The sequence below is a fragment of the Acanthochromis polyacanthus genome, chromosome 2, assembly GCF_021347895.1.
Source record: "Acanthochromis polyacanthus isolate Apoly-LR-REF ecotype Palm Island chromosome 2, KAUST_Apoly_ChrSc, whole genome shotgun sequence".
Classification (NCBI taxonomy): Eukaryota; Metazoa; Chordata; class Actinopteri; family Pomacentridae; genus Acanthochromis; species Acanthochromis polyacanthus.
In genome coordinates, this window is record NC_067114.1 from 48,670,601 (window position 1) to 48,698,462 (window position 27,862).

The 27,862-nt window shown below is 45.9% G+C and overlaps 2 protein-coding genes across 20 annotated transcripts in view; both read left to right on the plus strand.

The window, feature by feature from the left end:
* LOC127531531 (coiled-coil domain-containing protein 120-like) overlaps window positions 1-12,980 on the plus strand; it is a 33,127-nt gene extending 20,147 nt beyond the window's left edge. For 2 of the 3 annotated variants that reach the window (XM_051941072.1, XM_051941079.1), the window contains exons 2-11: window positions 2,978-3,130; window positions 3,917-4,028; window positions 6,701-6,828; window positions 8,129-8,242; window positions 8,381-8,522; window positions 9,624-9,677; window positions 9,996-10,095; window positions 10,382-11,034; window positions 12,139-12,397; window positions 12,654-12,980. In XM_051941072.1, the coding sequence (XP_051797032.1) occupies window positions 3,083-3,130; window positions 3,917-4,028; window positions 6,701-6,828; window positions 8,129-8,242; window positions 8,381-8,522; window positions 9,624-9,677; window positions 9,996-10,095; window positions 10,382-11,034; window positions 12,139-12,397; window positions 12,654-12,741 (1,698 nt within the window). In that variant the 5' untranslated portion in view covers window positions 2,978-3,082 and the 3' untranslated portion in view covers window positions 12,742-12,980. The remainder of the gene's footprint in view (window positions 1-2,977; window positions 3,131-3,916; window positions 4,029-6,700; window positions 6,829-8,128; window positions 8,243-8,380; window positions 8,523-9,623; window positions 9,678-9,995; window positions 10,096-10,381; window positions 11,035-12,138; window positions 12,398-12,653) is intronic. The other variant, XM_051941084.1, reaches the window with a different exon arrangement.
* Window positions 12,981-18,609: 5,629 nt separating this feature from the next.
* Window positions 18,610-27,862, plus strand: part of LOC110968354 (ATP-binding cassette sub-family D member 1-like) — a 31,680-nt gene continuing 22,427 nt past the window's right edge. For 15 of the 17 annotated variants that reach the window (XR_007938649.1, XR_007938654.1, XR_007938647.1 and 12 more), the window contains exons 1-6: window positions 18,610-19,044; window positions 25,022-25,282; window positions 25,384-25,481; window positions 25,559-25,716; window positions 26,089-26,276; window positions 26,381-26,555. Coding sequence is in view for 1 of the 17 variants with exons in the window: in XM_051941069.1 (XP_051797029.1) it covers window positions 25,154-25,282; window positions 25,384-25,481; window positions 25,559-25,716; window positions 26,089-26,276; window positions 26,381-26,555 (748 nt within the window). In the remaining 16 variants the exon portion in view is untranslated. Of the gene's footprint in view, window positions 19,053-25,021; window positions 25,283-25,383; window positions 25,482-25,558; window positions 25,717-26,088; window positions 26,277-26,380; window positions 26,556-27,862 lie in introns of all 17 variants that reach the window. The other 2 variants (XR_007938640.1, XR_007938663.1) reach the window with 2 other exon arrangements.

A 27,862-nucleotide genomic window follows, 5' to 3' on the forward strand; every position in this document is an offset into this window, starting at 1 on the left:
AGGTGTTCATGGAGGTCTCGATGTTCACAGAGGTCTAGATGTTCACAGAGGTCCAGATGTTCACAGAGGTCCAAATGTTCATAGAGGTCCAGATGTTCACAGAGGTCTAGATGTTCACAGAGGTCTAGATGTTCATAGAGGTCCAGATGTTCATAGAGATCTAGATGTTCATAGAGGTCTAGATGTTCATAGAGGTCTAGATGTTCATAGAGGTCCAGATGTTCATAGAGGTCCAGATGTTCATAGAGATCTAGATGTTCATAGAGGTCCAGATGTTCATAGAGGTCTAGATGTTCATAGAGTTCCGGGTGTTCATAGAGTTCCGGGTGTTCATAGAGTTCCGGGTGTTCATAGAGTTCCGGGTGTTCATAGAGGTCCGGGTGTTCATGGGGGTCTAGATGTTCATAGAGGTCTAGATGTTCACGGAGGTCTAGATGTTCACGGAGGTCTAGATGTTCATAGAGGTCTAGATTTTCATAGAGGTCCAGATGTTCATAGAGATCTAGATGTTGATGTTAGAGGAGCATCATGTCGACCAAACACCTTACTGAGATACTGAACCATGATAATGGCTTCTCGTTTTTTTAGCATAAAAATTTAAAACAGCTCGTATCTGAAAACATGAAATTCTTCAAATTTAGACAGAAATATTTAGAGTTTAATTTTGATTCCACATAAATAAATAAATAAATAAATAAAGCATGAACAGAATCTGAGACAATGCAGCAGCAAGTTTGCTGAATTCTGTCTGAAAGGACTCAGACTGACGCAGCGATCATCGATTGATTATTGAAACCAATAATCAGTTATGAAGTTATGAATCAGCTGCAGGTTTTAGTTTTATTAGAATCATTAATTCACTCTGACTTCATGGTTTGTGGAGCAGGTTTTGGGTTCTGGTCTAAACAGGCTGCAGCTCTGATCTTTGCCGAACTCAACACCACATTTCCCCTTTTTATTCAATGCTCATTTCCTTCTTCCTGTTTCCTGTCGGCTCCACTTCCTGTTCTCAGGGCCGTCAGGATGCCATGTTCTGCTGCTCTGACCTCGTGTCTGTAGAGAACCATGTCGCTGTATGTTTCCAGACCATAATAGTGAGTCCTTCATCCAGACTTTATTACAGTTTAAATCACAGGGGATGAAACAGTGATCAGCTGTGTTCAGATACTCAACGAGTCCTGAATGGGTTAGTACTAGTCCTACTAACTCGTCCTCATCTAGTCAAGTTAATTAGATGAATGGGTTAGCAGTAGTCCTACTAACTAACTAGTCCTCATCGAGTCAGGTTAACTAAAGCTATAACTGCCTCTTATCTGTTATTTCTTCAGTCTGACACTGAAACATTAAAAAGCATCAAACTATGAAAACGTTTTAAATCAGAGATCAGTCAGATTCAGTCTGAATGTTTGCCCACTGGATCAGACTGAGTCCAACAGAACCGTCACATAAACAGAACCAAGCAGAAGAACGGTTCTGCTTCCAGCTCCAGCACTGATCAGAAACATCTCAGAGAGTTTCTTTTAAAATCACCTTTAAACTCACTTTGATCTGAAACAAACATCCACAATAATCATTAAAGAGAATATCACTGATTCTGATTATGTTAGTCTGAACTAGTTCCATATCTGCAGGATCCAAACAGAACTCAAAAACAGTTTGATTATCAACCATCCAGCGTGGATTCAACAGCCGCTGGAACATCTGGATACCTCACACAGGTCAGCTGTTTATCGGCAGTTTATGAGATGGTGTATTGACTCGCTGTGGATGATCAATATGTTCCACCATCACTGAGGGTTCATGTCTGAATGCAGGAACGTTAACAGAACATTAACAGAACACTGACCTCCGTCTGAACAGACTGAAAAACCTGAGCTGTAGGCAGCTGACACGTGTCAGCACTCTGGGTTTCACTGTAAATAAAGTTCAGATAAGTTTGTGTTTTGTCTGCAGAGGAACGTGTCGGGACTCAATGTTCTCCCTAAAACTTTAATCTGATCTCAGTCTGCAACTCCAACATTTAACCCTCAAGATTCCACAGAGACGGGGTTTAAACACATCTCTGCTCATCCCAAGAGATGCAGCAACCAGCAGCAGCTTCAGAACAATCTGGAGTTTCTGCTAGAACCCTGCAGAACATCAGCTGATCACTGAGAATGATCACTGAGAATGATCAGAAACATCAGGAGATCTAACATTCACCCCTGAGGAACACCAAACATGTGAAGACTGATTGTGTTCATTTTGTCGTCTTGTTCTGTCAGATCTTTTTTTTTTTTACCTGAACGTGTTTCTGCTGCAGCAGAAACACGTTCAGGTAAGTACTCACCTTTACTACTTTATCAGAACAAAAGAAATGCTAATCTGCTAAACAGGCGTGAACTAACCGTGACGTCACCCGTTGGTTTCAACGCTGAGAAAATGAAGCCCGGATTTTGCTACTTCCTGGTCGCCGTTTTGGATTTTTTGGAGCCAGTGATGTAAAAAGCGTCAAACAGGCTGGACCGGAGAGCAGCTAGGGGCAGGATTGGCTGAGGACTCTCTTATCCCGCCCACGTTTTACCGCAGAGGCTTCTGTTGCTGTCTATCAAGTATAGCCACGCCCCCTGGCTCCACCAACTTTAAGGATTTATTTAAAATTCAGTATTGATTTATTTTAAGATCGGCCACCTGATCTCTCATTTTGACCATGAAAACTAACGGGAAAAAATCCTGAGCTGTAGAACATCAGTCTATCAGATTTGATTTTTTCCAAAAATGAATTGGGGTCTATGGAGCAAAAGCTTTTTGGAGCCAACCCAAGCGGACGGCGTGATATTGCAAGTTTTTGACACTTCCGGGTTGGCTTCAATTCTGGAGCCAAATGCTACGTCCATCTTTATATACAGTCTATGCTGCTAAACATGGGAGCATGTGACCATCTCACTGCCTTCTGATTGGTCTTCAGTCTGTCCTCTTCTTCTGTGGTTCCTCGCAGGTCAGCAGCTCTGAATACCGTTCAGCTCCCTCTGCAGGCCGATCTGAGAACTGCAGCTCCACCACCAGCTAGCCACTAACAGCTAATAGGTGGGGCCCTGGCTGGATGGCCACTGGAGTCAACTACTGGAGCTCTGATGAACTCAGGTACAAGGTGAGACCTGTTAACTAGTCCTCAGGTCTGTTAACTAATCCTCAGGTCTGTAAACTAGTCCTCAGGTCTGTTAACTAGTCTTCAGGTCTGTTAACTAGTCTTCAAGTCTGTTAAATAGTCCTCATGTTTATAAACTAGTCCTCAGGTCTATAAACTAGTCTTCAGGTCTGAACAGACTGGTCAGGAGGGCCGGTTCTGTCCTGGACTGTTCCCTGGACTCCATAGAGGAGGATGTTGGCAAAGCTCACATCCATCATGGACAACCCCTCTCACCCACTGTATGACACTGTGGAGTCTCTAAGCAGCTCCTTCAGCAGCAGACTGAGACACCCACCCTGAAGAAGGAGCTATCTCAGGTCCTTCATCCCATCTGCTGTCAGACTGAACAACATCAGCATCACTGGCTGATGCTAACATAAACTGGACTTACATCATATCACCCCAAACCAGAATAATTTGCACAGACATTCTTGCACTGCTACATCTTTGCACTTTTTAAACTCATTTTTTCAAGCCACTTTGTATTTTCTTGTATTGCAGTGTGTCCGTACTGTAATATTTCATTCTTACTTCTCAACCCTGTACATATGTTTTATTTAATATTATTATGACAGTTTTTATTTTATTATTATTTTATTTCAATTCTATGTTTATTGCTGCTGTGGCAATGAGAATTTCACCTGGTATGGGGAGAAATAAAGGACTTATCTTATAAACTAGTCCTCAGGTCTGTTAACTAGTCTTCCGGTCTAGGTGTTGTTGTTACCTGTTGTCTCACCTGTGCAGGTGAGTCCCAGTGTGTGGGCAGGTGAACAGGAGTGGAGCAGCGAAGACGGAGGGGGCGGAGTCACATGGGAAACACAAGCCATGGAGGTCAAAGGTCAACTCATCTCACTTGGTGAGAACAAACAGCAGAACGTTACATCACATTTACCTGAGGGTTGCCTTTGTGTTACCTGAGGGTTACCTCAGCGTTACCTGTGTGTTACCTTTGTGTTACCTGAGTGTTTCCTGAGTGTTACCTGAGTGTTACCTGAATGTTACCCGAGCATTACCTATGTGTTTCCTGAGTGTTACCTGAGCAATACCTGTGTGTTCCCTGTGTGTTCCCTGTGTGTTACCTGTGTGTTCCCTGTGTGTTCCCTGTGTGTTCCCTGAGTGTTCCCTGAATGTTCCCTGTGTGTTCCCTGTGTGTTCCCTGTGTGTTCCCTGTGTGTTACCTGTGTGTTACCTGAGTGTTACCTGAGTGTTACCTGAGTGTTACCTGAGTGTTACCTGAGTGTTTCCTGAGTGTTTCCTGAGTGTTACCTGAGTGTTACCTGAGTGTTTCCTGAGTGTTTCCTGTGTGTTCCGTGAGCGTTCCGTGAGCGTTCCGTGAGCGTTCCCTGAGTGTTATCTGAGTGTTACCTGAGCGTTACCTGAGCCTTACCTTTGTGTTTCCTGAGTGTTTCCTGTGTGTTACCTGAGCGTTACCTGTGTGTTGCCTTGTGTTACCTGAGCGTTACTTGAGCATTACCTGTGTGTTACCTTTGTGTTACCTGAGCGTTACTTGAGCATTACCTGTGTGCTACCTTTGTGTTACCTGAGAGTTTCCTGAGTGTTCCCTGAGTGTTTCCTGAGTGTTACCTGTGTGTTTCATGAGTGTTACCTGAGCAATACCTGAGCGTTCCCTGAGTGTTCCCTGAGTGTTACCGGAGTGTTAGCGATGCGTTACCTGTGTGTTTCCTGTGTGTTAAATTAGTGTTACCTGTGTGTTACCTGAGCATTTCCCGTGTTTTTCCTGAGTGTTTCCTAAGCGTTGCCTGAGCATTGCCTGAGCGTTCCCTATGTGTTACCTGAGTGTTTCCTGAGTGTTCCTAAGTGCTTCCTGAGTGTTTCCTGAGCATTACCTGAGCGTTCCCATAGTGTTTCCTGAGTGTTTCCTGAGTGTTTCCTGAGTGTTATCTGAGTGTTATCTGAGTGTTCCTGAGTGTTTCCTGAGTGTTTCCTGAGTGTTTCCTGAGTGTTTCCTGTGTGTTTCCTGAGTGTTACCTGAGCGTTCCCTGAGCGTTCCCTGAGTGTTCCTGAGTGCTTCCTGAGCGTTTCCTGAGCATTACCTGAGCGTTCCCTGAGCGTTACCTGTGTGTTACCTGAGTGTTACCTGAGTGTTACCTGAGTGTTCCCTGTGTGTTACCTGAGTGTTTCCTGAGCATTACCTGAGCGTTCCCTGTGTGTTACCTGAGTGTTACCTGAGTGTTACCTGAGTGTTACCTGAGTGTTACCTGTGTGTTACCTGTGTGTTACCTGTGTGTTTCCTGTGTGTTACCTGAGTGTTACCTGTGTATTACCTGAGTGTTTCCTGTGTGTTCCTGAGTGTTACCTGAGTGTTTCCTGAGTGTTACCTGAGTGTTACCTGAGTGTTTCCTGAGTGTTTCCTGAGTGTTTCCTGAGTGTTACCTGAGTGTTACCTGTGTGTTTCCTGTGTGTTTCCTGTGTGTTTCCTGTGTGTTACTTGTGTGTTTCCTGTGTGTTACCTGAGCATTACCTGAGTGTTTCCTGAGTGTTTCCTGAGTGTTTCCTGAGTGTTTCCTGAGTGTTTCCTGAGTATTACCTGAGTGTTACCTGTGTGTTACCTGTGTGTTTCCTGTGTGTTTCCTGTGTGTTTCCTGTGTGTTACTTGTGTGTTTCCTGTGTGTTACCTGAGCGTTACCTGTGTGTTACCTGAGTGTTTTCTGTCTGTTACCTGAGCGTTCCCTGAGTGTTCCCTAAGCATTACCTGTGTGTTACCTGAGTGTTACCTGTGTGTTACCTGAGTGTTTTCTGTCTGTTACCTGAGCGTTACCTGAGTGTTCCCTGTGTGTTACCTGAGCCTTACCTGTGTGTTACCTGTGTGTTACCTGAAAGTTACCTGTGTGTTACCTGAGTGTTTTCTGTCTGTTACCTGAGCGTTCCCTGAGCGTTCCCTAAGCATTACCTGTGTGTTACCTGAGTGTTTTCTGTCTGTTACCTGAGCGTTACCTGAGCATTCCCTGTGTCTTACCTGAGTGTTTCCTGAGTGCTTCCTGAGTGTTCCCTGAGCGTTACCTGAGCATTCCCTGAATGTTACCTGTGTGTTACCTGAGTGTTACCTGAGTGTTTCCTGAGTACTACCTGTGTGTTACCTGTGTGTTTCCTGAGCGTTCCCTTAGTATTACCTGAGTGTTGCCTGAGTGTTACCTGTGTTTTACCTGAGCGTTTTCTGTGTTATCTGAGCGTTCCCTGAGTGTTACCTGAGTGTTTCCTGTGTTTTACCTGAGCGTTCCCTGTGTGTTTCCTGTGCATTACCTGAGTGTTACCTGTGTGTTACCTGAGTGTTTTCTGTGTGTTACTTGAGTGTTTCCTGTGTGTTACCTAAGCGTTCCCTTAGTGTTTCCTTCGTGTTACCTGAGTGTTACCTGTATGTTCCCTGTGTGTTACCTGTGTGTTACCTGAGCGTTACCTGTGTGTTACCTGTGTGCTATCTGTGTGTTACCTGAGCATTAACTGTGTGTTACATTTGTGCTATCTGTGTGTTTCCTGAGCGTTACCTGTGTGTTTCCTGTATGTGTGCAGACCCTCTCACTTGTTCGGACAGGAAGCAGAGAGAGCGAATCGTGGAGCTGCAGGAGAGGAGGCGGACCCTGCAGGCACTACTGAGCACGCGATTGGCTGAGCTGAGGCGCATCTGTCTGCAAGAGGCGGTGAGTGATGTCACAGTGACAGCCAAAGCACAACTGGTTAGTTGACAGTCACCCAAACTCCTCCCCCGAATAGCAGAGCTCAAGACTAACTTTTTTCCAAGGAGCACAGTGCCCCCTAACTTAAAATTTTAGGAGCGCAAGCAGAAAATTTAGGGGCGCACACCAAAATCGACTTGCAAAGTAAATATTCACATTCCTCTCATTTGCATTGTCTTGCTGATAAATACTTGCACAATAAATGCAGAAACTATGTTTTCAATTCACATTTCGCTGTGCAGCACTTGACACAACATAACAAGAAAAGCACTCAGAGAGCAGTACTCCACCAAGGCTGCTCAGTTGATGTATAATTTCTGATGGATGAAATCTGTAATAAAAATGACCTTGTGCTGAGTACAGGCATGTGTTATGCACGTGCACGTTATGTATTTATACCAAATCATGTGTAAATTACTCTTATAAAGGTCTGTTGATCAGTTCATCAATTTTGGAAAGCCTTTGCTTTGCTAGTGTTAAAATAACTGTTCCCTTCAGGCTTTTATTTTGAAGTGCTTTTTAATGCTGTGGGCTTTTATTTTGTGACCGTTGCAACAGCACAGGAAGTGTTTCTCTAACAAGAGGTTTCTTGACATGACAAAGACGCTGCTGAAAAGTCAGAAAATCCACGTAAAGACGAAAGAAAACGGTTCCACTGTTGCTGTCTAGCAACGTAGAAGCAGCTAGCTGGAAAGGAGACAAACTCTCACAGTGTTTCCTGAAGGAATGAGTGAAGGACAAAGGATGAACTTGTGTTTAAAATAAGGCTGAACGTAAATAAATGTTTTGTGAAACATCAGGAGCTTCACCGTCTTTCGTCCCCCGCTCTCACACACATTGGCCAGCCTTCTTCTTCTTTGGTGTTCGTCTCCTTTCTTCTTCTTTTGGAGTTCATGTCAGTTAAACCAGCTCATTTGCGCATTACTGTCTACTGGGCTGAAGTGTGAAATAAATATTCAATAGAAGTTTTAAAAAATCAGTAAATTTGCTGGTCACACATGTGCGAGTCGATGAAAAATTTACTCGCACTTGCTCAAATTTTGGTCACAAAATGCGACCATTTAGTCGCAGTCTGGAGCCCTGAATGGTGACTACCCAATCACAGCATAGCAACCATAACTAGGGAGGGAATGCAACATTCTGAATCTCCCATTCTGGTCTGTGGTCTCCAGACCTCTACTATGAGTCCTCAGAGGGCGGGGCTTGGACTGCTACCTGGATGTGATGTAATCCCAGGTGCGTTTTCTGTGTCTTCATTGGTCAGGAGCTGACAGGTGCGGTGCCCAGTGAATTCCCCCTTGAGGCAGGAGAAAAACCCCCCTACATCCGGCGAAGAGGTGGAACGTCCCGCCACGGAACCAGGAAGTGTCGAGTGGAGGTGAGCAAGTGGAGCAATGCGTTCAGGTGCTGGTGGGGGCGTGGGAAACCTGAAACCTCTAGCTGGTTATTACCGTTCACTCATGTTCAGGTAGTTCATATGGTCTGATCAGGTGTGTGTGTGTGTGTGTGTGTTCAGGATGACGACTCTCAGCGTTCGAAGTTGAAGAAAACTTTATTTAGTGGAGCTCTGAGGAAACACAGCGACCCTGAACACAACGCACACAACCAGACACACACACACCATGGCAAGAGGACCGTACACAGGGGCTGCCACACAGGTAACACACACACACACACACAATGGACACACAATATACACACAACACACACAGCTGGCAGCAAATTACAGGACATTGTGTGAGGACGATGAGGAAACTGTCACGGTTTTAGGTTGGACTCGAGCAGAGGAACACACTACCGAGGCAGGAATGGAGATTTAAGAAGGTTTATTGGCAAAGGAAGTGGGTCTGGGGGTGAGTTCAGAATGCACCTGGAGGTTCGTCTGGTTCTGGAGAGGGGGAGCCGGGGATCGACGGCCGTCGTAGGTTCTGTGAGGAGAGTCGAGTGTGGCGGCAGATGGTTATGGGATCCCTGGCGGCGGCGGGGCTTGGTTTGTGGATGGAGATCCGGGAGGGATGGCGTCGCGGGAGAAGGAAGAGCAGTCGTAGATGTTCCAGGCGGGGATGAGGAACGAACCGGCTGATCGGAGGCAGGTGTATGCGGGGGGGCACCAGGAGTGGGGAAAACAAGAAGGGGATCCGGAGGGATTTTGACATCTGGAAGGTCCGAGTGGGGAGAACAAGCAGAGCACAGCAGGCAGGAGTCTGGACAACCGGTCCTGAGTGCAGGCAGAAGAGAAAACACGTTAGTAAAATGTTTCACAGAATGCAGAGCTTACTGTGCGGCGAGAAAGAGACTGACGGGTCTGTCAAGTTCAACAATCCGGCGGAGAATGGAGGAGTGAACCGGTCTTTTGTAGCAGAGGCAGATGATTAGTGGAATGATCTTCAGCTGTCCAGACTCCCACGAAGCGGCTGATTGTCTGAGTGGCGGCAGCTTGGTTGTGCTTCACTCAGAGTGCTGCTGGAGAGAGAGAGAGAGAGAAAAAGAGAGAGGAAGAAAGGGAGAAAGCGAGACGGAGAGGGAGAGGAAAAAGTGGGAGATAGATGGGGAAGGGTATTTGGATGCCAGATAGGGAGAGGGTGAGAAGAGGGCTCTGAAAGAAACAGCATCTTCCTGCCTTTATTCTCAACTTGTGTGTGTGTGTGTGTGTGTGTGTGTGTGTGTGTGTGTGTGTGTGTTACTGTGTGTGTGTGTGTGTGTGTGTGTGTGTGTGTGTGTTACTGTGTGTTACTGTGTGTTACTGTGTGTATTTGCAGATGACACGGTGCGGTCAGAGAGCAGCTCCACATCAGACTCAACACACGACAATGGTAACACAGCTGCATTTGCTCTTAGTCCCGGTTCTGGTTCTGGTTCTGGTCTTACTGGGCCCAGCTGGTGTTGCAGCGCCTCCTGCTGGCTGACTGTGTGGAGTTTTATTTGATGGTGGGGAGGGAAACTGACAGGTGTTCTAGACTGACGTTACGTTAACATTCTGGTTCCACCTGGAACAGAGGAGGTTCTACAACACTTATTTAGAATGCAGTCCAGAGATCCAAGAACCGCCCCTCTGACCCTGACTGTTACTGGACCATGACAAGCTCTGAGGCTTCCCAGTTCTGAGCAGAACTCTGTCTGTCTGTCTGTAGATGAAGGAGTGTCTCAGTGTCGCCCCCCGCTGGTCTCTGCCGGTTCTCCAGTGGAGGTTTTGTACCAGAACAGAACCAGGAGGAACTCAGTGCACATCAGGTATATCCACACTTCACTGAGGCCACGCCCACTCTGAACACCTGCAGGCTGAAAGCACACACAGATCCAGGTTACTGGTTGAGTCTGAGCGAATCAATGAGTCTGATCAGATCAATGAATCTGAGCGGATCAATGAGTCTGATCGGATCAATGAATCCGAGCGGATCAATGAGTCTGATCGGATCAATGAGTCCGATCGGATCAATGAATCTGAGCGGCTCAATGAGTCTGATCAGATCAATGACCACAGACCTGTACCTGAATGAAGTCTTGGTTCTGGTTTCAGGTTGGACCATCCAGAGACCCATAAGCCCCTCCCCCTGCCTCCCCTCCAGCCTCCCCCTCCCCCCCCTCGCTCTCAGGACTCCTCCTCCTCCTCGGGGCCCTCGGACCCCGGGGCTGGGTCTGAGGGGTCCAGGACCACAGCAGCCCGCCGCAGTAACAGCTCTGACGGCCTCCTGGACCGCATGGCCCCCCCGGAGGAGGAGGGAGGGACACAGCAGGGTGGATTGTGGGTAAACAGCGGGCAGGTGTCCAGTGGGGCGGGGCGAGGGCGAGGAGGGCGGGGCTATGGCGACGTCCTGTTGGACTATGTCTGGGGTAAACGGCAGCAGCTGCAGCGGCAGCAGTCACAGGGTGGCCAGCAGCCAATCACGTCGCAGCACCAACTCTACAACGGATACTCCGCCCAGCAGGGAGCTCCGCCCATCTACCGCAGTCACCACGGAGACCAGCGGCGGGTCACGGTGACTCGCACCAAATCCTGCGGCCCGTTCCTTCCGGCACAGCAGACCGATACCCACAATGCCCCTCTGCCCGCCATCCAGCCTGACCCCCACCCCCACCTGCTGCCCCCCCGGCCCCCACAGCTGCCCCCCACTCAGGACTCCCAGCTGGAGGAGGCAACCCGCAGCCTGCACAAGGCCCTGGCTTTGGAAGGTAGCTAGAACTAGAACCATCACTAGAAGTAGAACATCACTAGAACCATCAGTAGAACTAGAACCATCACTAGAACCATCAGCTTAACTACAACCATCACTAGAACCATCAGTAGAACTAGAACCATCACTAGAACCATCAGCTTAACTACAACCATCACTAGAACCATCAGTAGAACTGGAACCATCAGTTGAACCATCAGTAGAACCATCACTAGAACTGGAACCATCAGTAGAACCATCACCTTAACTAGAACCATCAGTAGAACCATCACTAGAACCATCAGTAGAACTGGAACCATCACCTTAACTAGAACCATCACTCGAACCATCAGTAGAACTTGAACCATCACTAGAACTGGAACCATCACCAGAACCATCACTAGAACCCTCAGCAGAACTAGAACCATCAGTAGAACCATCACTAGAACTATCAGTAGAACTAGAACCATCACTAGAACATCAGTAGAACTAGAACCATCAGTAGAACCATCACTAGAACTATCAGTAGAACTAGAACCATCACTAGAACCCTCAGCAGAACTAGAACCATCAGTAGAACCATCATTAGAACTATCAGTAGAACTAGAACCATCACTAGAACCATCAGTAGAACCTGAACCATCACTAGAACCATCACGTTAACTAGAACCATCAGTAGAGCTAAAACCATCACTCGAATCATCACTAGAACCATCAGTAGAACTAGAACCATCACTAGAACTATCAGTAGAACTAGAACCATGACTGGAACTACAACCATAGCTATATCTATAACTAGAACATCTATAACTAAAACAATCATTATAACTATATCTAGAACCATCATCTTAACTAGAACCATCAGTAGAACTAGAACTAGAACCATCTATAACTAGAACCATCATTATAACTATATCTAAAACCATCACCTTAACTAGAACCATGAGTAGAACTACAGCCATAGCTATATCTTTAACTAGAACCATCACTGTAACTATAACTGTGTTGATGTCAGTAACCAGCTGGGGATCAGCTGCTGATCTTTGTCAGTTAAATGTTTACCTGATCACCTGTTTACCTGTCATTCATCTTAAAGAGCATGTTCAATGCTGCTGATTGGCAGGTCTGAGGGACTGGTACCTGAGGAACACCATAGGCTCCTCCCACCAGAACCAGGTGAATGGTAAAGCCGCCTCCAAGGTGAGCAGAGGGGTCAAAGGTCAGAGCGGTGGAGGCGGAGCTCTGCAGCGCAGACGGACGACTCACGGCGTCATCCAGCCGTCGACCTATCAGACGGAGACGAGTCACCACCACGCTGCGACGCATCACAAACCCACGCTGCCACACTCGGCCACGTTCCACGGACAGCCGCTGACCGGCAGGTAGGTCAGCTGACCTCCAGTTCCCACAATGCTCAGCTGCTAGCTGGCCAATAGCAGGCCTCGAAACAAAACTAAATTAGATTGAATAAAACATTACAAATTATATGAAATCACCAAATGATTTAATTTAATTAAATTCAACAACATACTATCGATTAAGATACACAAAATAACCTAAATATAATACATAACAGAATGAAATTATCTGTTGAACTAAACGTTTCCTGAAGGTTAGTAAATGGTTCCTCTCTCTCAGGTCTGTGGATGGCTCGCTCTACCGCAAACAGGAAGTTCCTCTCAGAGAACCAGCGGTCGACCAGCCATCTCCCGGGACCCTAGTCTGACCCTCCGACCAATCAGCAGCCTCATCTGAAGCTCCGCCCACTGTGATGTCACACAGGCAGTGATGATGTCACTGTCTTTGCAGACCTCAGGGCGAAGCCTCGGGAGGAGACTCCACCTGCTGGGTGGAGCTTCATATCAGGGACCTCAGCAGAACTGGAATCAGGAGTTCTGCATCCAAAGACTCGCTGGAACCCGCCGTGATGTCACGTTCTGCTGTGATGTCACGTCCTGCCGTGATGTCACGTTCTGCTGGATTCTACAGGGTGGAGAAACCTGAGGTCCTCGGCCCAAAACAGGGTCCCACATTCACTGACTCATCCAGCAACCCCTGACCAAAAACTACCAGCAAGTTCTCAGTGCAACACACCAGCCAATCGGAACACAGCAGCACACCAGCCAATCGGAACACAGCAGCACACCAGCCAATCGGAACACAGCAGCACACCAGCCAATCGGAACACAGCAGCACACCAGCCAATCGGAACACAGCAGCACACCAGCCAATCGGAACACAGCAGCACACCAACCAATCAGAACACAGCAGCACACCAACCAATCAGAACACAGCAACACACCAGCCAGTCAGAACACAGCAACACACCAACCAATCAGAACACAGCAACACACCAGCCAATCAGAACACAGCAGCACACCAACCAATCAGAACACAGCAGCACACCAACCAATCAGAACACAGCAACACACCAACCAATCAGAACACAGCAGCACACCAACCAATCAGAACACAGCAACACACCAGCCAGTCAGAACACAGCAACACACCAACCAATCAGAACACAGCAACACACCAGCCAGTCAGAACACAGCAACACACCAACCAATCAGAACACAGCAACACACCAGCCAATCAGAACACAGCAACACACCAACCAATCGGAACACAGCAGCACACCAACCAATCGGAACACAGCAGCACACCAACCAATCGGAACACAGCAGCACACCAACCAATCGGAACACAGCAACACACCAACCAATCAGAACACAGCAGCACACCAACCAATCAGAACACAGCAACACACCAGCCAGTCAGAACACAGCAACACACCAGCCAATCGGAACACAGCAGCACACCAACCAATCAGAACACAGCAGCACACCAACCAATCAGAACACAGCAACACACCAGCCAATCAGAACACAGCAACACACCAGCCAGTCGGAACACAGCAACACACCAGCCAGTCAGAACACAGCAACACACCAACCAATCAGAGCACAGCAACACACCAACCAATCAGAACACAGCAACACACCAACCAATCAGAACACAGCAGCACACCAACCAATCGGAACACAGCAGCACACCAACCAATCGGAACACAGCAGCACACCAGCCAGTCGGAACACAGCAACACACCAGCCAATCGGAACACAGCAGCACACCAGCCAATCGGAACACAGCAGCACACCAACCAATCAGAACACAGCAGCACACCAACCAATCAGAACACAGCAACACACCAGCCAGTCAGAACACAGCAACACACCAACCAATCAGAACACAGCAACACACCAGCCAGTCAGAACACAGCAACACACCAACCAATCAGAACACAGCAACACACCAGCCAATCAGAACACAGCAACACACCAGCCAATCGGAACACAGCAGCACACCAACCAATCGGAACACAGCAGCACACCAACCAATCAGAACACAGCAACACACCAGCCAGTCAGAACACAGCAACACACCAACCAATCAGAACACAGCAACACACCAGCCAGTCAGAACACAGCAACACACCAACCAGTCAGAACACAGCAACACACCAGCCAGTCGGAATACAGCAACACACCAGCCAATCAGAACACAGCAACACACCAACCAGTCAGAACACAGCAACACACCAGCCAATCAGAACACAGCAACACACCAGCCAATCAGAACACAGCAACACACCAGCCAATCAGAACACAGCAACACACCAGCCAGTCAGAACACAGCAACACACCAACCAGTCAGAACACAGCAACACACCAGCCAGTCGGAATACAGCAACACACCAGCCAATCAGAACACAGCAACACACCAACCAGTCAGAACACAGCAACACACCAGCCAATCAGAACACAGCAACACACCAGCCAGTCAGAACACAGCAACACACCAGCCAATCAGAACACAGCAACACACCAGCCAGTCAGAACACAGCAACACACCAACCAGTCAGAACACAGCAACACACCAGCCAGTCAGAACACAGCAACACACCAGCCAGTCAGAACACAGCAACACACCAGCCAGTCAGAACACAGCAACACACCAACCAGTCAGAACACAGCAACACACCAGCCAGTCAGAACACAGCAACACACCAGCCAATCAGAACACAGCAACACACCAGCCAGTCAGAACACAGCAACACACCAACCAGTCAGAACACAGCAACACACCAGCCAGTCAGAACACAGCAACACACCAGCCAGTCAGAACACAGCAACACACCAGCCAATCAGAACACAGCAACACACCAGCCAATCAGAACACAGCAACACACCAGCCAATCAGAACACAGCAACACACCAGCCAGTCAGAACACAGCAACACACCAACCAGTCAGAACACAGCAACACACCAGCCAGTCAGAACACAGCAACACACCAGCCAGTCAGAACACAGCAACACACCAGCCAGTCAGAACACAGCAACACACCAGCCAGTCAGAACACAGCAACACACCAGCCAATCGGAACACAGCAACACACCAGCCAATCAGAACACAGCAACACACCAGCCAGTCAGACTGCAGTGATGCGTACTGATGTGTTTTATCAGGGCTGATATTTATTATTGCTAATCAGCGAGATCAATAAGTGATGTTTTCTGGATATTTCAGCAACTGATCAGTGGAAGCTTCAGACTGGATGAAGATGTTTAGATGTTTTATTGACCTCATCGACAAGGAGTTCAAGGACTGTCGGACAGTTTGGTTTTTACAGCGTCTCCTCATAAATGGAGTCATTTGCTGATTTTTTTTAAAGACTAAATGTCTGTGGAACCTGCCGGCAGGTTTTTACTTTCAAATCCATCACCGTTCCTCCCAAATGGAACCAGAACCTCTGGGACGAATTCTGCCGTCTCTTTTCGAGGTTTGTTGTGGATGTTTTTGGGGAACTCTGCTGTTCTGTAGCTTCTTCTGTCGCAACTACGATTCCTCAGGCGTCCGGCAGAATGCATCCTCACAAGAGACGAACAGGTTCTGGTTCTGGTTCTGATGTCTACAGCTGGAACATGAAGAGTTTCAGATCGCAGACGGAACCAAGCAGCAGATAGACGATTCTGTTCAGGTTCTGTATTTTAATCTGCTCAGACAATCAGACTGTTTTATACCGACATCACCAGCTGACATCACCAGCTGTTTTCTAAGGCGATCAGGTGACCTGCAGACCCCTCAGGTGAGTCCAGACAGGAAGCAGCAGGTGAAGGTCTGGACTCGACGTCTCTGCACTAAAACTGCTGCAGTCGAAGTACCTGAACTTCAAACGTGGTACTTTCACTGCATTCCTTCATGTAGAACTGCAGTTTCCTGATTCTCAGAGGTGAAGATTTGCGGCTTTTAGTCGTTTGTTAATAATCAGGGATGTTCTGATCCAATCAGGAAACTTAATCCTGATCTTTAGCTGATGTTTGTACAGATTATTGATCATCAGCAGCACCAATAATCAATGAACAGCTAATCAATAACACTCATTAAGAGGCTGTTATTGCTCCTGCTGCTGACAGGTTAGTAGTAACGACGGATAAATTCAGTTTCGTTCTGAGTTCTGGTTGGAGATCATGAACCTCCTCATTAGTCGTTGTCATGGTGCCCGTTGCTGCTAAACTCCCACAATGCTCTCTGCTTTAACCTCCTCTGGTCTCTACAGGATTAAAAAGGAAGAGGCTCCACCTGGTGGAACAAGCAGGAACTACAGCTGACCTCCTCAGTAGTTTCATTTGAACCATCAGCAGAGATGAGTCATTAACCTTCTGATAGAGTCCACGTTAAAGGTGGCGCCTCCTGCTGGGGGTCCAATGGAAGCAGTAACCACTAATATGTGACTCTGAGGAGGATCAGAACCAGAACCAGTCTCTTACCGAACTCTCAGCTGTTCAACAAACCGGACCGACTCCATGACCCTGGAGAACCATCAGACTGAGCTCAGAGGGTCCGGTCGGGTCAGAACATCCTGCTGTAGGAGGTTTGGACCGTTCAGGTGTTCACCAGAACCAGCAGCAGGAAACAACTCTGATCTGGTCACTTCCTGTTTCTTGATTACCTGATGCATTGATTATCGGGAGAATCTAAGCATTTAGAACTTTACGGTCGGTTTGGGTTTGAGTTAGAAAAAGGCTCAGTTTGAGCAGCTGGAGACTACAGAGCCCTGGACCGATCCAGACCCGACCGGTCCGGTCCAGAACCAGGTGCAGCAATAAGAGCAGGTCCGGTTGTTGTTGAGCTTCATAAAACTTGAGCGGCGACAATCAGGCCATGATGTCACAGTGTTGATTGTTTTGTGATCGATCAACTGAATTGATCGTGTTTTTGTACTGATTTTATACACGATGAATGAAGCCTTTTATTGATTAGCACACCTGTCCTGTATTTATTGATCAGGATCAATATCCTGTCTGTGTTTATCTGTGTTGTTTTTACCTTCAGCTTCACTGAAACCAGTCAAACCTCCTGCAGTCACATGATCAGATCACTATGGATTACTGATCGATCACTACTGATTACTGATCGATCACTACTGATTATTGATCAGATCATAATTTATTATTGATCAGATCGTTATTGATTATTGATCGGATCACTACTGAGTATTCATCAGCTTTTGACATGTAGTTTCTGCTTCCTGACTCCGGTTTGATCATGTGACCGCAGATAATGTCCCAGCATGCACCTCTCCTCACTCACACCAAAGCAGAGCACAGGAAGACGGTTTACTGCAGTACCTGGATGTATTACTGTGTACCTATACATATTACTGCAGTACCTGTCTGAATACTGCAGTATTTGTGTGCAATACTGCAGTACCTGTACATAATAATGCAGTACCAGTTGAAACACTGCAGTACTGTATATAATACACTATATATGCTAGTATATACACTGTATATAATACTCTGCAGTAACAGTACTAGTACTACTGAAGTAGTACTTGTACTACACACTGAGGTCCAACCAAACTCTGTTCAAAATTCTGACGATGTAAACTTTTTAAATGTGTTTTAATGTAGAAAATTAAATTCTTTAAACAAATCGATTGTTTTCTGAAAGTGACGATCAAGCACAATAGTACTGCAGTACTACTGGTACTGTGCAGTACCTTATAGTAGTCGTACTTGTTCTGAGTCCAGCTGTGTGTACTTTCTGCAGTGTATAAAGTTTTCTATGGGCTGTTTGTACTTTTTCACTCTGTTTCCTGGTTGATGTAAATAAAGTGTCGGCGGGAGCTTTTTAAATAAAATTTTATTGTTTATTAGCAGCAGAACTTATTTTATTTCCATCCAAACCAGGTTAAGAAAAGCAACACATCCTCATGTGACAAATATTCGAACTTCACTGAATCGATAATTCAATAATAAAATAGTTTCTGCTTAGATTAATATAATTATAATTAATTAATAAGTGAGCAAACATGAAATAATATTCTGGGTTTCAATATGATAAACATAAAGTTAGATATTAAACTATGCGTTCAGAGAACACCTGAGGGTCACCTGACCGCCAGGTAGCAGGAAAGGTCACACCACTGAGCTGTGATTGGTGGAGGAGCAGGAAAGGCCGCTCTGCTCCAGGTTTGGGACGCGGCCCTCCGAGGAGCTCCGCTGCAGGTTTGGGACGCGGCCAGTCCTTCAGGTAAACAGATGCTGAACTTTCACACCGTCCCGCCGCTTCTCTCCGGTAACAGACCCGGTGAAGCCCAGTGAAGCTGGTCCTGTCGGCCCGCTGTAGCCTCGGTGTCTCCGCCTGCTGCCGAACCGGAACCGGATTAAACCGACCAACTTCTTCTTCATGTTCGTCTTTAGAGCAACAACAAAGTTCCTGTTAGCCGTTAGCCGCTAGCTCCCCGCTCGGTGTCCGGTGCGGGCTCGGTGGGGTAGAAACGGTGTTTTACCGGCGGTGAACGGCTGTGACCGTTAACGGGCTGCTGCTGTCGGTATTTCCAGGACAGCTTGAAGCTAACGGACCCGGAGCTAACACCGGAATAACGGAGAGCACCGGGAAGATCAACAGGTCACCGACCGGAACTTCAGCAACCAGGGAGAACCGTGCAGGACCCGACCCGTAAGGATGTGTGTACTATATAGTACTGGAAATACTTTAAAATACTGCAGAGTACTCTGTTAGATCAAGCTGTAAGACCCTCTAAAGTACTGGTAAATAAATACTCTAAAATACTGCTAAAAACTCTAAAGTACCAGTAAATAAATACTTTATAATATTGCAAATACTTGAAAATACTGCAAAATGCTCTATTAAATCATGCTCTAGTGCTCTAAGGCACTCAAAAGTACAATAATTAAATATTTTAAAGTAATCATAAATACTTTATAATACTGCAAAATACTCTAAAATACTGGTAAATACTTCATAATACTGCCGAACAGTTTAAAATACTTAAAAATGCTTTAAAATACTTTACAATACTCATTAAATCAAGCTGTCTGGCAGTCGAAAGCAGTGTAAATACTTTAAAATACTGTGAGAACACACTGAGGTACACACTGTGACAGCAGGTACTTTATACAGTATTATAGAGTACTTTATGTAGTATTATAGAGTACTTTATATGGTATTATTATGGAGTACTTTACACACGTGGACAAAATTGTTGGTACCCCTCAGTTAAAGAAGGAAAAACCCACAATTCTCACTGAAATCACTTGAAACTCACAAAAGTAACAATAAATAAAAATTTATTGAAAATTAAATAATCAAAAACAGCCATTACTTTTGAATTGTTGATTAACATAATTATTTAAAAAAACAAACTAATGAAACAGGCCTGGACAAAAATGATGGTACCTCTATAAAAGATTGAAAACTATTTGACCAGAGTGACATGATTAACTCAGGTGTGTCATTTAATTGACATCACAGGTGTTTCCAAACTCATAATCAGTCAGTCTGCCTATTTAAAGGGAGACAAGTAGTCACCCTGCTGTTTGGTGAAAAGGTGTGTACCACACTGAACATGGACAACAGAAAGCGAAGGAGAGAATTGTCCCAGGACATCCGAAAAAAAATGATAGACAAACATCTTAAAGGTAAAGGCTATAAGACCATCTCTAAACAGCTTGAAGTTCCTGTGACAACAGTGGCTCATATTATTCAGAAGTTCAAGACCCACGGGACAGTAGCCAACCTCCCTGGACGTGGCCGCAAGAGGAAAATTGATGACAAATTGAAGAGACGGATCGTTGGAATTGTATCCAAAGAGCCCAGAGCAACCTCCAAAGAAATTAAAGGTGAACTCCAAGGCCAAGGTACATCAGTGTCAGATCGCACCATTCGTCGTTGTTTGAGCCAAAGTGGACTTCATGGGAGACGACCAAGGAGGACACCACTGCTGAAAAAAACTCATAAAAAAGCCAGACTGGAATTTGCAAAAATGCATGTTGACAAGCCACAAAGCTTCTGGGAGAATGTCCTTTGGACAGATGAGACCAAACTGGAGCTTTTTGGTAAGGCACATCAACTCTATGTTCATAGACTCAAAAACCAAGCGTACGAAGAAAAGAACACTGTCCCTACGGTGAAACATGGAGGAGGCTCAGTAATGTTTTGGGGCTGCTTTGCTGCATCTGGCACAGGGTGTCTTGAAAATGTGCAAGGTACGATGAAATCTGAAGACTATCAAGGCATTCTGGAGAGAAATGTGCTGCCTAGTGTCAGAAAGCTTGGTCTCAGTCGCAGGTCATGGGTCTTCCAACAGGACAACGATCCAAAACACACAGCCAAAAACACCCAAGAATGGCTGAGAGAAAAGCGTTGGACTATTCTAAAGTGGCCTTCTATGAGCCCAGATCTGAATCCCATTGAACATATGTGGAAGGAGCTGAAACATGCCATTTGGAGAAGACACCCATCAAACCTGAGACAACTGGAGCTGTTTGCTCATGAGGAGTGGGCCAAAATACCTGTTGACAGCTGCAGAACGCTCATTGACAAATACAGAAATCGTTTAATTGCAGTGATTGCCTCAAAAGGTTGTGCAACAAAATATTAAGTTATGGGTACCATCATTTTTGTCCAGCCCTATTTCATTAGTTTGTTTTTTTAAATAATTATGTTAATCAACAATTCAAAAGTGATGGCTGATTTTGATTATTTAATTTTCAATAAATTTTTATTTATTGTTACTTTTGTGAGTTTCAAGTGATTTCAGTGAGAATTGTGGGTTTTTCCTTCTTTAACTGAGGGGTACCAACAATTTTGTCCACGTGTGTATACAGTATTATTGTAGAGTACTTTATCCAGTATTATTATGGAGGCTCCAGTGTTTTGTTGTGGCTCCAGTGTTTTATTGTGGTTCCAGTGTTTTGTTGTGGCTCCAGTGTTTTATTGTGGTTCCAGTGTTTTGTTGTGGCTCCAGTGTTTTGTTGTGGTTCCAGCGTTTTGTTGTGGCTCCAGCGTTTTGTTGTGGCTCCAGTGTTTTATTGTGGTTCCAGTATTTTATTGTGGTTCCAGTGTTTTATTGTGGTTCCAGTATTTTATTGTGGTTCCAGTGTTTTATTGTGGTTCCAGTATTTTATTGTGGCTCCAGTGTTTTATTGTGGTTCCAGTATTTTATTGTGGCTCCAGCGTTTTGTTGTGGCTCCAGCGTTTTGTTGTGGCTCCAGTGTTTTATTGTGGTTCCAGTATTTTATTGTGGTTCCAGTGTTTTATTGTGGTTCCAGTGTTTTGTTGTGGCTCCAGTGTTTTGTTGTGGTTCCAGCGTTTTGTTGTGGTTCCAGCGTTTTGTTGTGGTTCCAGCGTTTTGTTGTGGCTCCAGCGTTTTATTGTGGTTCCAGTGTTTTGTTGTGGTTCCAGTGTTTTGTTGTGGTTCCAGTGTTTTGTTGTGGTTCCAGTGTTTTGTTGTGGCTCCAGTGTTTTATTGTGGTTCCAGTATTTTATTGTGGTTCCAGTATTTTGTTGTGGTTCCAGCGTTTTGTTGTGGTTCCAGTGTTTTGTTGTGGTTCCAGTGTTTTATTGTGGTTCCAGCGTTTTGTTGTGGTTCCAGCGTTTTGTTGTGGTTCCAGTGTTTTATTGTGGTTCCAGTGTTTTATTGTGGCTCCAGTGTTTTCTTGTGGTTCCAGCGTTTTGTTGTGGTTCCAGCGTTTTGTTGTGGTTCCAGCGTTTTGTTGTGGTTCCAGCGTTTTGTTGTGGCTCCAGCGTTTTGTTGTGGTTCCAGTGTTTTGTTGTGGTTCCAGCGTTTTGTTGTGGTTCCAGCGTTTTGTTGTGGTTCCAGCGTTTTGTTGTGGTTCCAGCGTTTTGTTGTGGTTCCAGCGTTTTATTGTGGCTCCAGTGTTTTATTGTGGCTCCAGTGTTTTATTGTGGTTCCAGTGTTTTGTTGTGGTTCCAGTGTTTTGTTGTGGCTCCAGTGTTTTGTTGTGGTTCCAGTGTTTTGTTGTGGCTCCAGTGTTTTGTTGTGGCTCCAGTGTTTTGTTGTGGCTCCAGTGTTTTGTTGTGGTTCCAGTGGTCCAGTCCAGTGAATGTGTAGAAACGGTCCAACCAGAGGTTAATAAAGGTCAGGTTCCCCAGAACTCAACAACAAGGAACATCTAGAGTTCTACTAAAAGACCTTCATCAGGAACAGAAATGGGCTAACAACTGAAAGCTGTTCTGCACCAATGGAGGTTGATGAAGTCTTGAAAGTTGGAGCTACCAAGTCCTACAGGAGTCCCAACTTTTCTAGATTCCTTCCAAACACAGTGTGGAACCTTCCAGAACATTATTAGAACAGGAAGTACTGCAGAAAGTAGTGAGTTGATATACAAATGGAGAGGAAAAGGAAATTACCAGTAGAAGACAGACAGACCATCAGAACATTTAAACATGGACGTCTTTATGCAGAGAAGAAGAAAGTCCAGGTGACAGTGAGTCCAGTTTTCTTCTCCATCAAAAGGCTCAGAAACTGGAGGAAACTCTGACAGGAAGACGTCTGGAAGACCCAAAGAAGACCAGTTTGTGAGTCAACAGCGTTGAGATAGGAGCTCAGAGGACAACAGCTTCAACCAGCTTCATGGAGGTCATAGGAAGAAGTCTGAGTTTACCTGTGGAGAGAAGACTTGGAGCTGCAGGTTTGACAGGTGGAGCTGCAGCAGGAAGCCGTTGGACCATGAAACGCCACCAATGGACTACTGAAGACTGGAAGAAGGTATCATGGACTGATGGATCTAAACCTGAGATCTTTGGTTCATCGGTTGTTGTAATTTTGGAACTTTTGGGGTAATTTTTGGATCTTTTGGGGTCATTTTAGATGTTCTGGAGTTATTTTTGGATCTTTTTGTGTCATTTTTTTAGACATTTCTCAGATCTTTTGGGGTAATTTTTTGGATCTTTTAGTGTGTGACATCAGCTATGGAACATCAGCTGTCCAACATGGAGGAGGAAGTGTGACGGTCTGGGGCTGTTCTGCTGGATCCAGGGTCGGTTCTTGTACAGAGTGAGAGGAACCCTGAACCTAAACGGCTACCACAGCATTCTGCAGCTCCATGCAGAACCCTCTGGTATGTTCTAGTTGGTCAGAGGTTCATCCTACAGCAGATAATGACCCAGAACATCAGCCCCAGCTCTGTGGAACCACCTGAGGAACAAAGAACCACATGGCTGAGAACATGGAGTCTCCAGACTTAAACCCATGGAGCTGGTTTGGATGAACTGGACAGAAGAGTGAAAGCAAAGAACCTACAAGAACCACACATTTATGGGAACTTCTGCTACAGAGATGGAAGAACTTCCTGAAGAACATCTGGTTTCCATTGAGGACTGAATGATTGAGTTCAGCTGTTAGATCTGCCTGAGGAGGAACTCTGATGAGTCAGAAGTTTAGAAGACATTTTGGTTTATAAATAGATCTTTTTTTTAACTTCAGGTGTTTATTTGTTCTCTGCTTCATTTCAGAGAACAATCAGACATTAACAAGCAGAACCTGCTGTAGAACACTGGAAACACTGGGATGTTCTAGAACGTCTGACCAGTGGTGTTCTTGAGAATAAACTCCAGGAGAACACAAACCTTTATATCTTGGTCAAACTGGAACTTCATCTCTAAACAGAGGAGGGTTATGACATCATCAGTGTCCTATGACTCAGCAATGAAGGTTCTCCATCATGAACATCTGGAGTCCTGACAGATTCACTTCCTTTGTGGCGTAAACTGGAAGCTTCTCCACCATGTTGTTGGTTTCACAGCATCCACACCTGGAGACAGGTGAGTCCTGGTGGTTAATGGAACATCAGCCCTGTGAGCTGGAGGAACTCTGGAACCCCCCATCAGTCAGCTAGAACTGGAGAAGAACCTTGGATGAAGGTGGAATGTCTTCATCACCCTACCAAAACAGTCTAGATTATTTCTACTAAAGCTCCTACGATCTGGATCCACACCATCTTTAAATTTCAGGCTCCAAAATAAGAACTCAGAGGCTAACTGTGCTTCAGTCTAACTGATGAACGTGGTTCTCCCAGTGGATGCATGGTCCTGACAGTGAAGCACCGAGGTCCAAAAATACTTTAATTATTTCCAGAAGGAGTGGGTTGTCCCAGCAGGACCTGGACAGAGTGAGTCCTGAAGCCACCAGAACCTTTGAGGAGCACAACCCCTCCAGCAGAGAGCAGCTGAAGAACACAGAAGATGTGAGCAGAAATGAGTGGACTCTGGTTTCCTCCATGAGGAGGACTGAAGGAGGAACCAAAGAACCTCAGCTTAGTTCCACTGAGTTCCTGCTGTGGAGCCTCAATGTAACCACTAATCTGACATCAGAGACAGTACTCTATTACTGAGAGGTAATCTGATTACTGTGAGGGGTAGAGTTACTGCTGTACTTTAATTCTGTGGACTTCAGCTCAGAGTATCTTCTGGTCCTCTGGGTGGAGCTCTCCAGCTGGTCCTGTTGCAGTCAGATCGATCAACCACTAATCCCCTTTAGCTGTCATTCAGGGCCTCTGGTCCTCCTGGAGGGCCACATTTGGCCCCTGAGCCGCTGCTTAACTCACAATGAATCAACTGACCAATCGATTGATGACTTTAAGGTGTAATTGGTAACGTCTCACCTGTGCAGGTGCAGACTCTGAGGTCACCATGGCATTTCCATAACAACGACCCTTCAGTCACCTGGACCCTCTCAAACAGGACTCCTGTGACACCTGCTGTTTCTGCGCTCTGATTGGTCGCCTGTCATCCACTTGTCATCATGCAGCTGGCCTATCAGAAGCTGCCAGCTAAGTTGAGGCGGAGCTCCAGACTCAGGAAGCTGACAGCTGTGCTGCTGGCTGCCTACGCCGTCAAGAAACTCACCCCATACATCTGGAGGAGGCTGCAGGTGAGACTCACCTGTACTCACCTGTACACACACACCTGTACAAACCTGTAAACACCTGTAGACACACAGTGCAGTTGACTTTAGGTGTGTTTGTTTTTTAGAGGAGTGCAGCAGGTGAACCTCTGGGCGGAGCTAATCTACCTGGGGGTGTGGTCAGCTGCACTAATGGCGAGGAGAAGAAGAAGAAGAATCACAGCAGGTAAGTCAAGCTGACTGTGTGCTCAGGTGACCCATGGACAGGTGAGCAGCAGCTGTTGACCGTGTTTGTGTCCTCAGGTCCCCCTCAGTGAACAGAGAGTTTGTCCTCCGACTGTCTCGTCTCCTGAAGCTCTTATTTCCACGGTTACTGAGTCCAGAGATCGGACTGCTGGTTCTGCATTCTCTGACCCTGATGTCCAGAACCTTCCTGTCCATCTACGTGGCTGCACTGGACGGTCCGTACCTGTCTCTGCCTGTCTGACTCTACCTGTCTGATTCTACCTGTCTGATTCTACCTGTCTGACTCTACCTGTCTGACTCTACCTGTCTGACTCTACCTGTCTGACTCTACCTGTCTGTCTCTACCTGTCTGACTCTACCTGTCTGACTCTACCTGTCTGACTCTACCTGTCTGACTCTACCTGTCTGTCTCTACCTGTCTGTCTCTACCTGTCTGACTCTACCTGTCTGACTCTACCTGTCTGACTCTACCTGTCTGTCTCTACCTGTCTGTCTCTACCTGTCTGTCTCTACCTGTCTGTCTCTACCTGTCTGATTCTACCTGTCTGTCTCTACCTGTCTGTCTCTACCCATATATTGATCCTCAGGTGTGATCGTGCGCAGCATCGTGCAGAAGGATCCTCAGGCCTTCGTGCTGCAGCTCTCTAAGTGGCTGCTCGTCGCAGTTCCTGCAACGTTCATCAACAGCGCCATCAGGTTCCTGGAGGGTCAGCTGACTCTCAGCTTCAGGAGCCGATTGGTCAACCACGCCTACCAGCTGTACTTCACCAACCAGGTAACACACCTGTGGCAGGTGTGATGTCAGGGCCGACGAACCCCTCCATCGGATGTCCTGCAGTCTTCAGCCATGTCCTTTCTGTGTTCTTTCCGTGTCCGCAGACCTATTACCGTGTCAGCAACATGGACGGTCGTCTGTCCAACCCCGATCAGTCTCTGACCGAAGACATCGTCATGTTTTCAGCCTCCATCGCTCACCTGTACTCCAACCTGACCAAACCTATCCTGGACGTGATCGTCACCTGCTACACGCTGTTGCGCACCGCCCACTCTAAAGGTACGCGTGTCCCTCCGGTCATATTAAACATGCTAAAGGTACATGTGTTCCTGTGGTCATATTAAACATGCTAAAGGTACGCGTGTTCCTCTGGTCATATTAAACATGCTAAAGGTACATGTGTTCCTGTGTTCATATTAAACATGCTAAAGGTACACGTGTTCCTCTGGTCATATTAAACATGCTAAAGGTACACGTGTTCCTGTGTTCATATTAAACATGCTAAAGGTACACGTGTTCCTGTGTTCATATTAAACATGCTAAAGGTACATGTGTTCCTCTGGTCATATTAAACATGCTAAAGGTACACGTGTTCCTGTGTTCATATTAAACATGCTAAAGGTACACGTGTTCCTGTGGTCATATTAAACATGCTAAAGGTACACGTGTTCCTGTGGTCATATTAAACATGCTAAAGGTACATGTGTTCCTCTGGTCATATTAAACATGCTAAAGGTACGCGTGTTCCTCTGGTCATATTAAACATGCTAAAGGTACATGTGTTCCTGTGGTCATATTAAACATGCTAAAGGTACATGTGTTCCTCTGGTCATATTAAACATGCTAAAGGTACACGTGTTCCTGTGTTCATATTAAACATGCTAAAGGTACACGTGTTCCTGTGTTCATATTAAACATGCTAAAGGTACACGTGTTCCTGTGTTCATATTAAACATGCTAAAGGTACGCGTGTTCCTCTGGTCATATTAAACATGCTAAAGGTACGCGTGTTCCTCTGGTCATATTAAACATGCTAAAGGTACATGTGTTCCTGTGGTCATATTAAACATGCTAAAGGTACATGTGTTCCTGTGTTCATATTAAACATGCTAAAGGTACATGTGTTCCTGTGTTCATATTAAACATGCTAAAGGTACGCGTGTTCCTCTGGTCATATTAAACATGCTAAAGGTACGCGTGTTCCTGTGTTCATATTAAACATGCTAAAGGTACGTGTGTTCCTCTGGTCATATTAAACATGCTAAAGGTACACGTGTTCCTGTGTTCATATTAAACATGCTAAAGGTACACGTGTTCCTGTGTTCATATTAAACATGCTAAAGGTACGCGTGTTCCTCTGGTCATATTAAACATGCTAAAGGTACATGTGTTCCTGTGGTCATATTAAACATGCTAAAGGTACATGTGTTCCTGTGTTCATATTAAACATGCTAAAGGTACATGTGTTCCTGTGTTCATATTAAACATGCTAAAGGTACGCGTGTTCCTCTGGTCATATTAAACATGCTAAAGGTACGCGTGTTCCTGTGTTCATATTAAACATGCTAAAGGTACGTGTGTTCCTG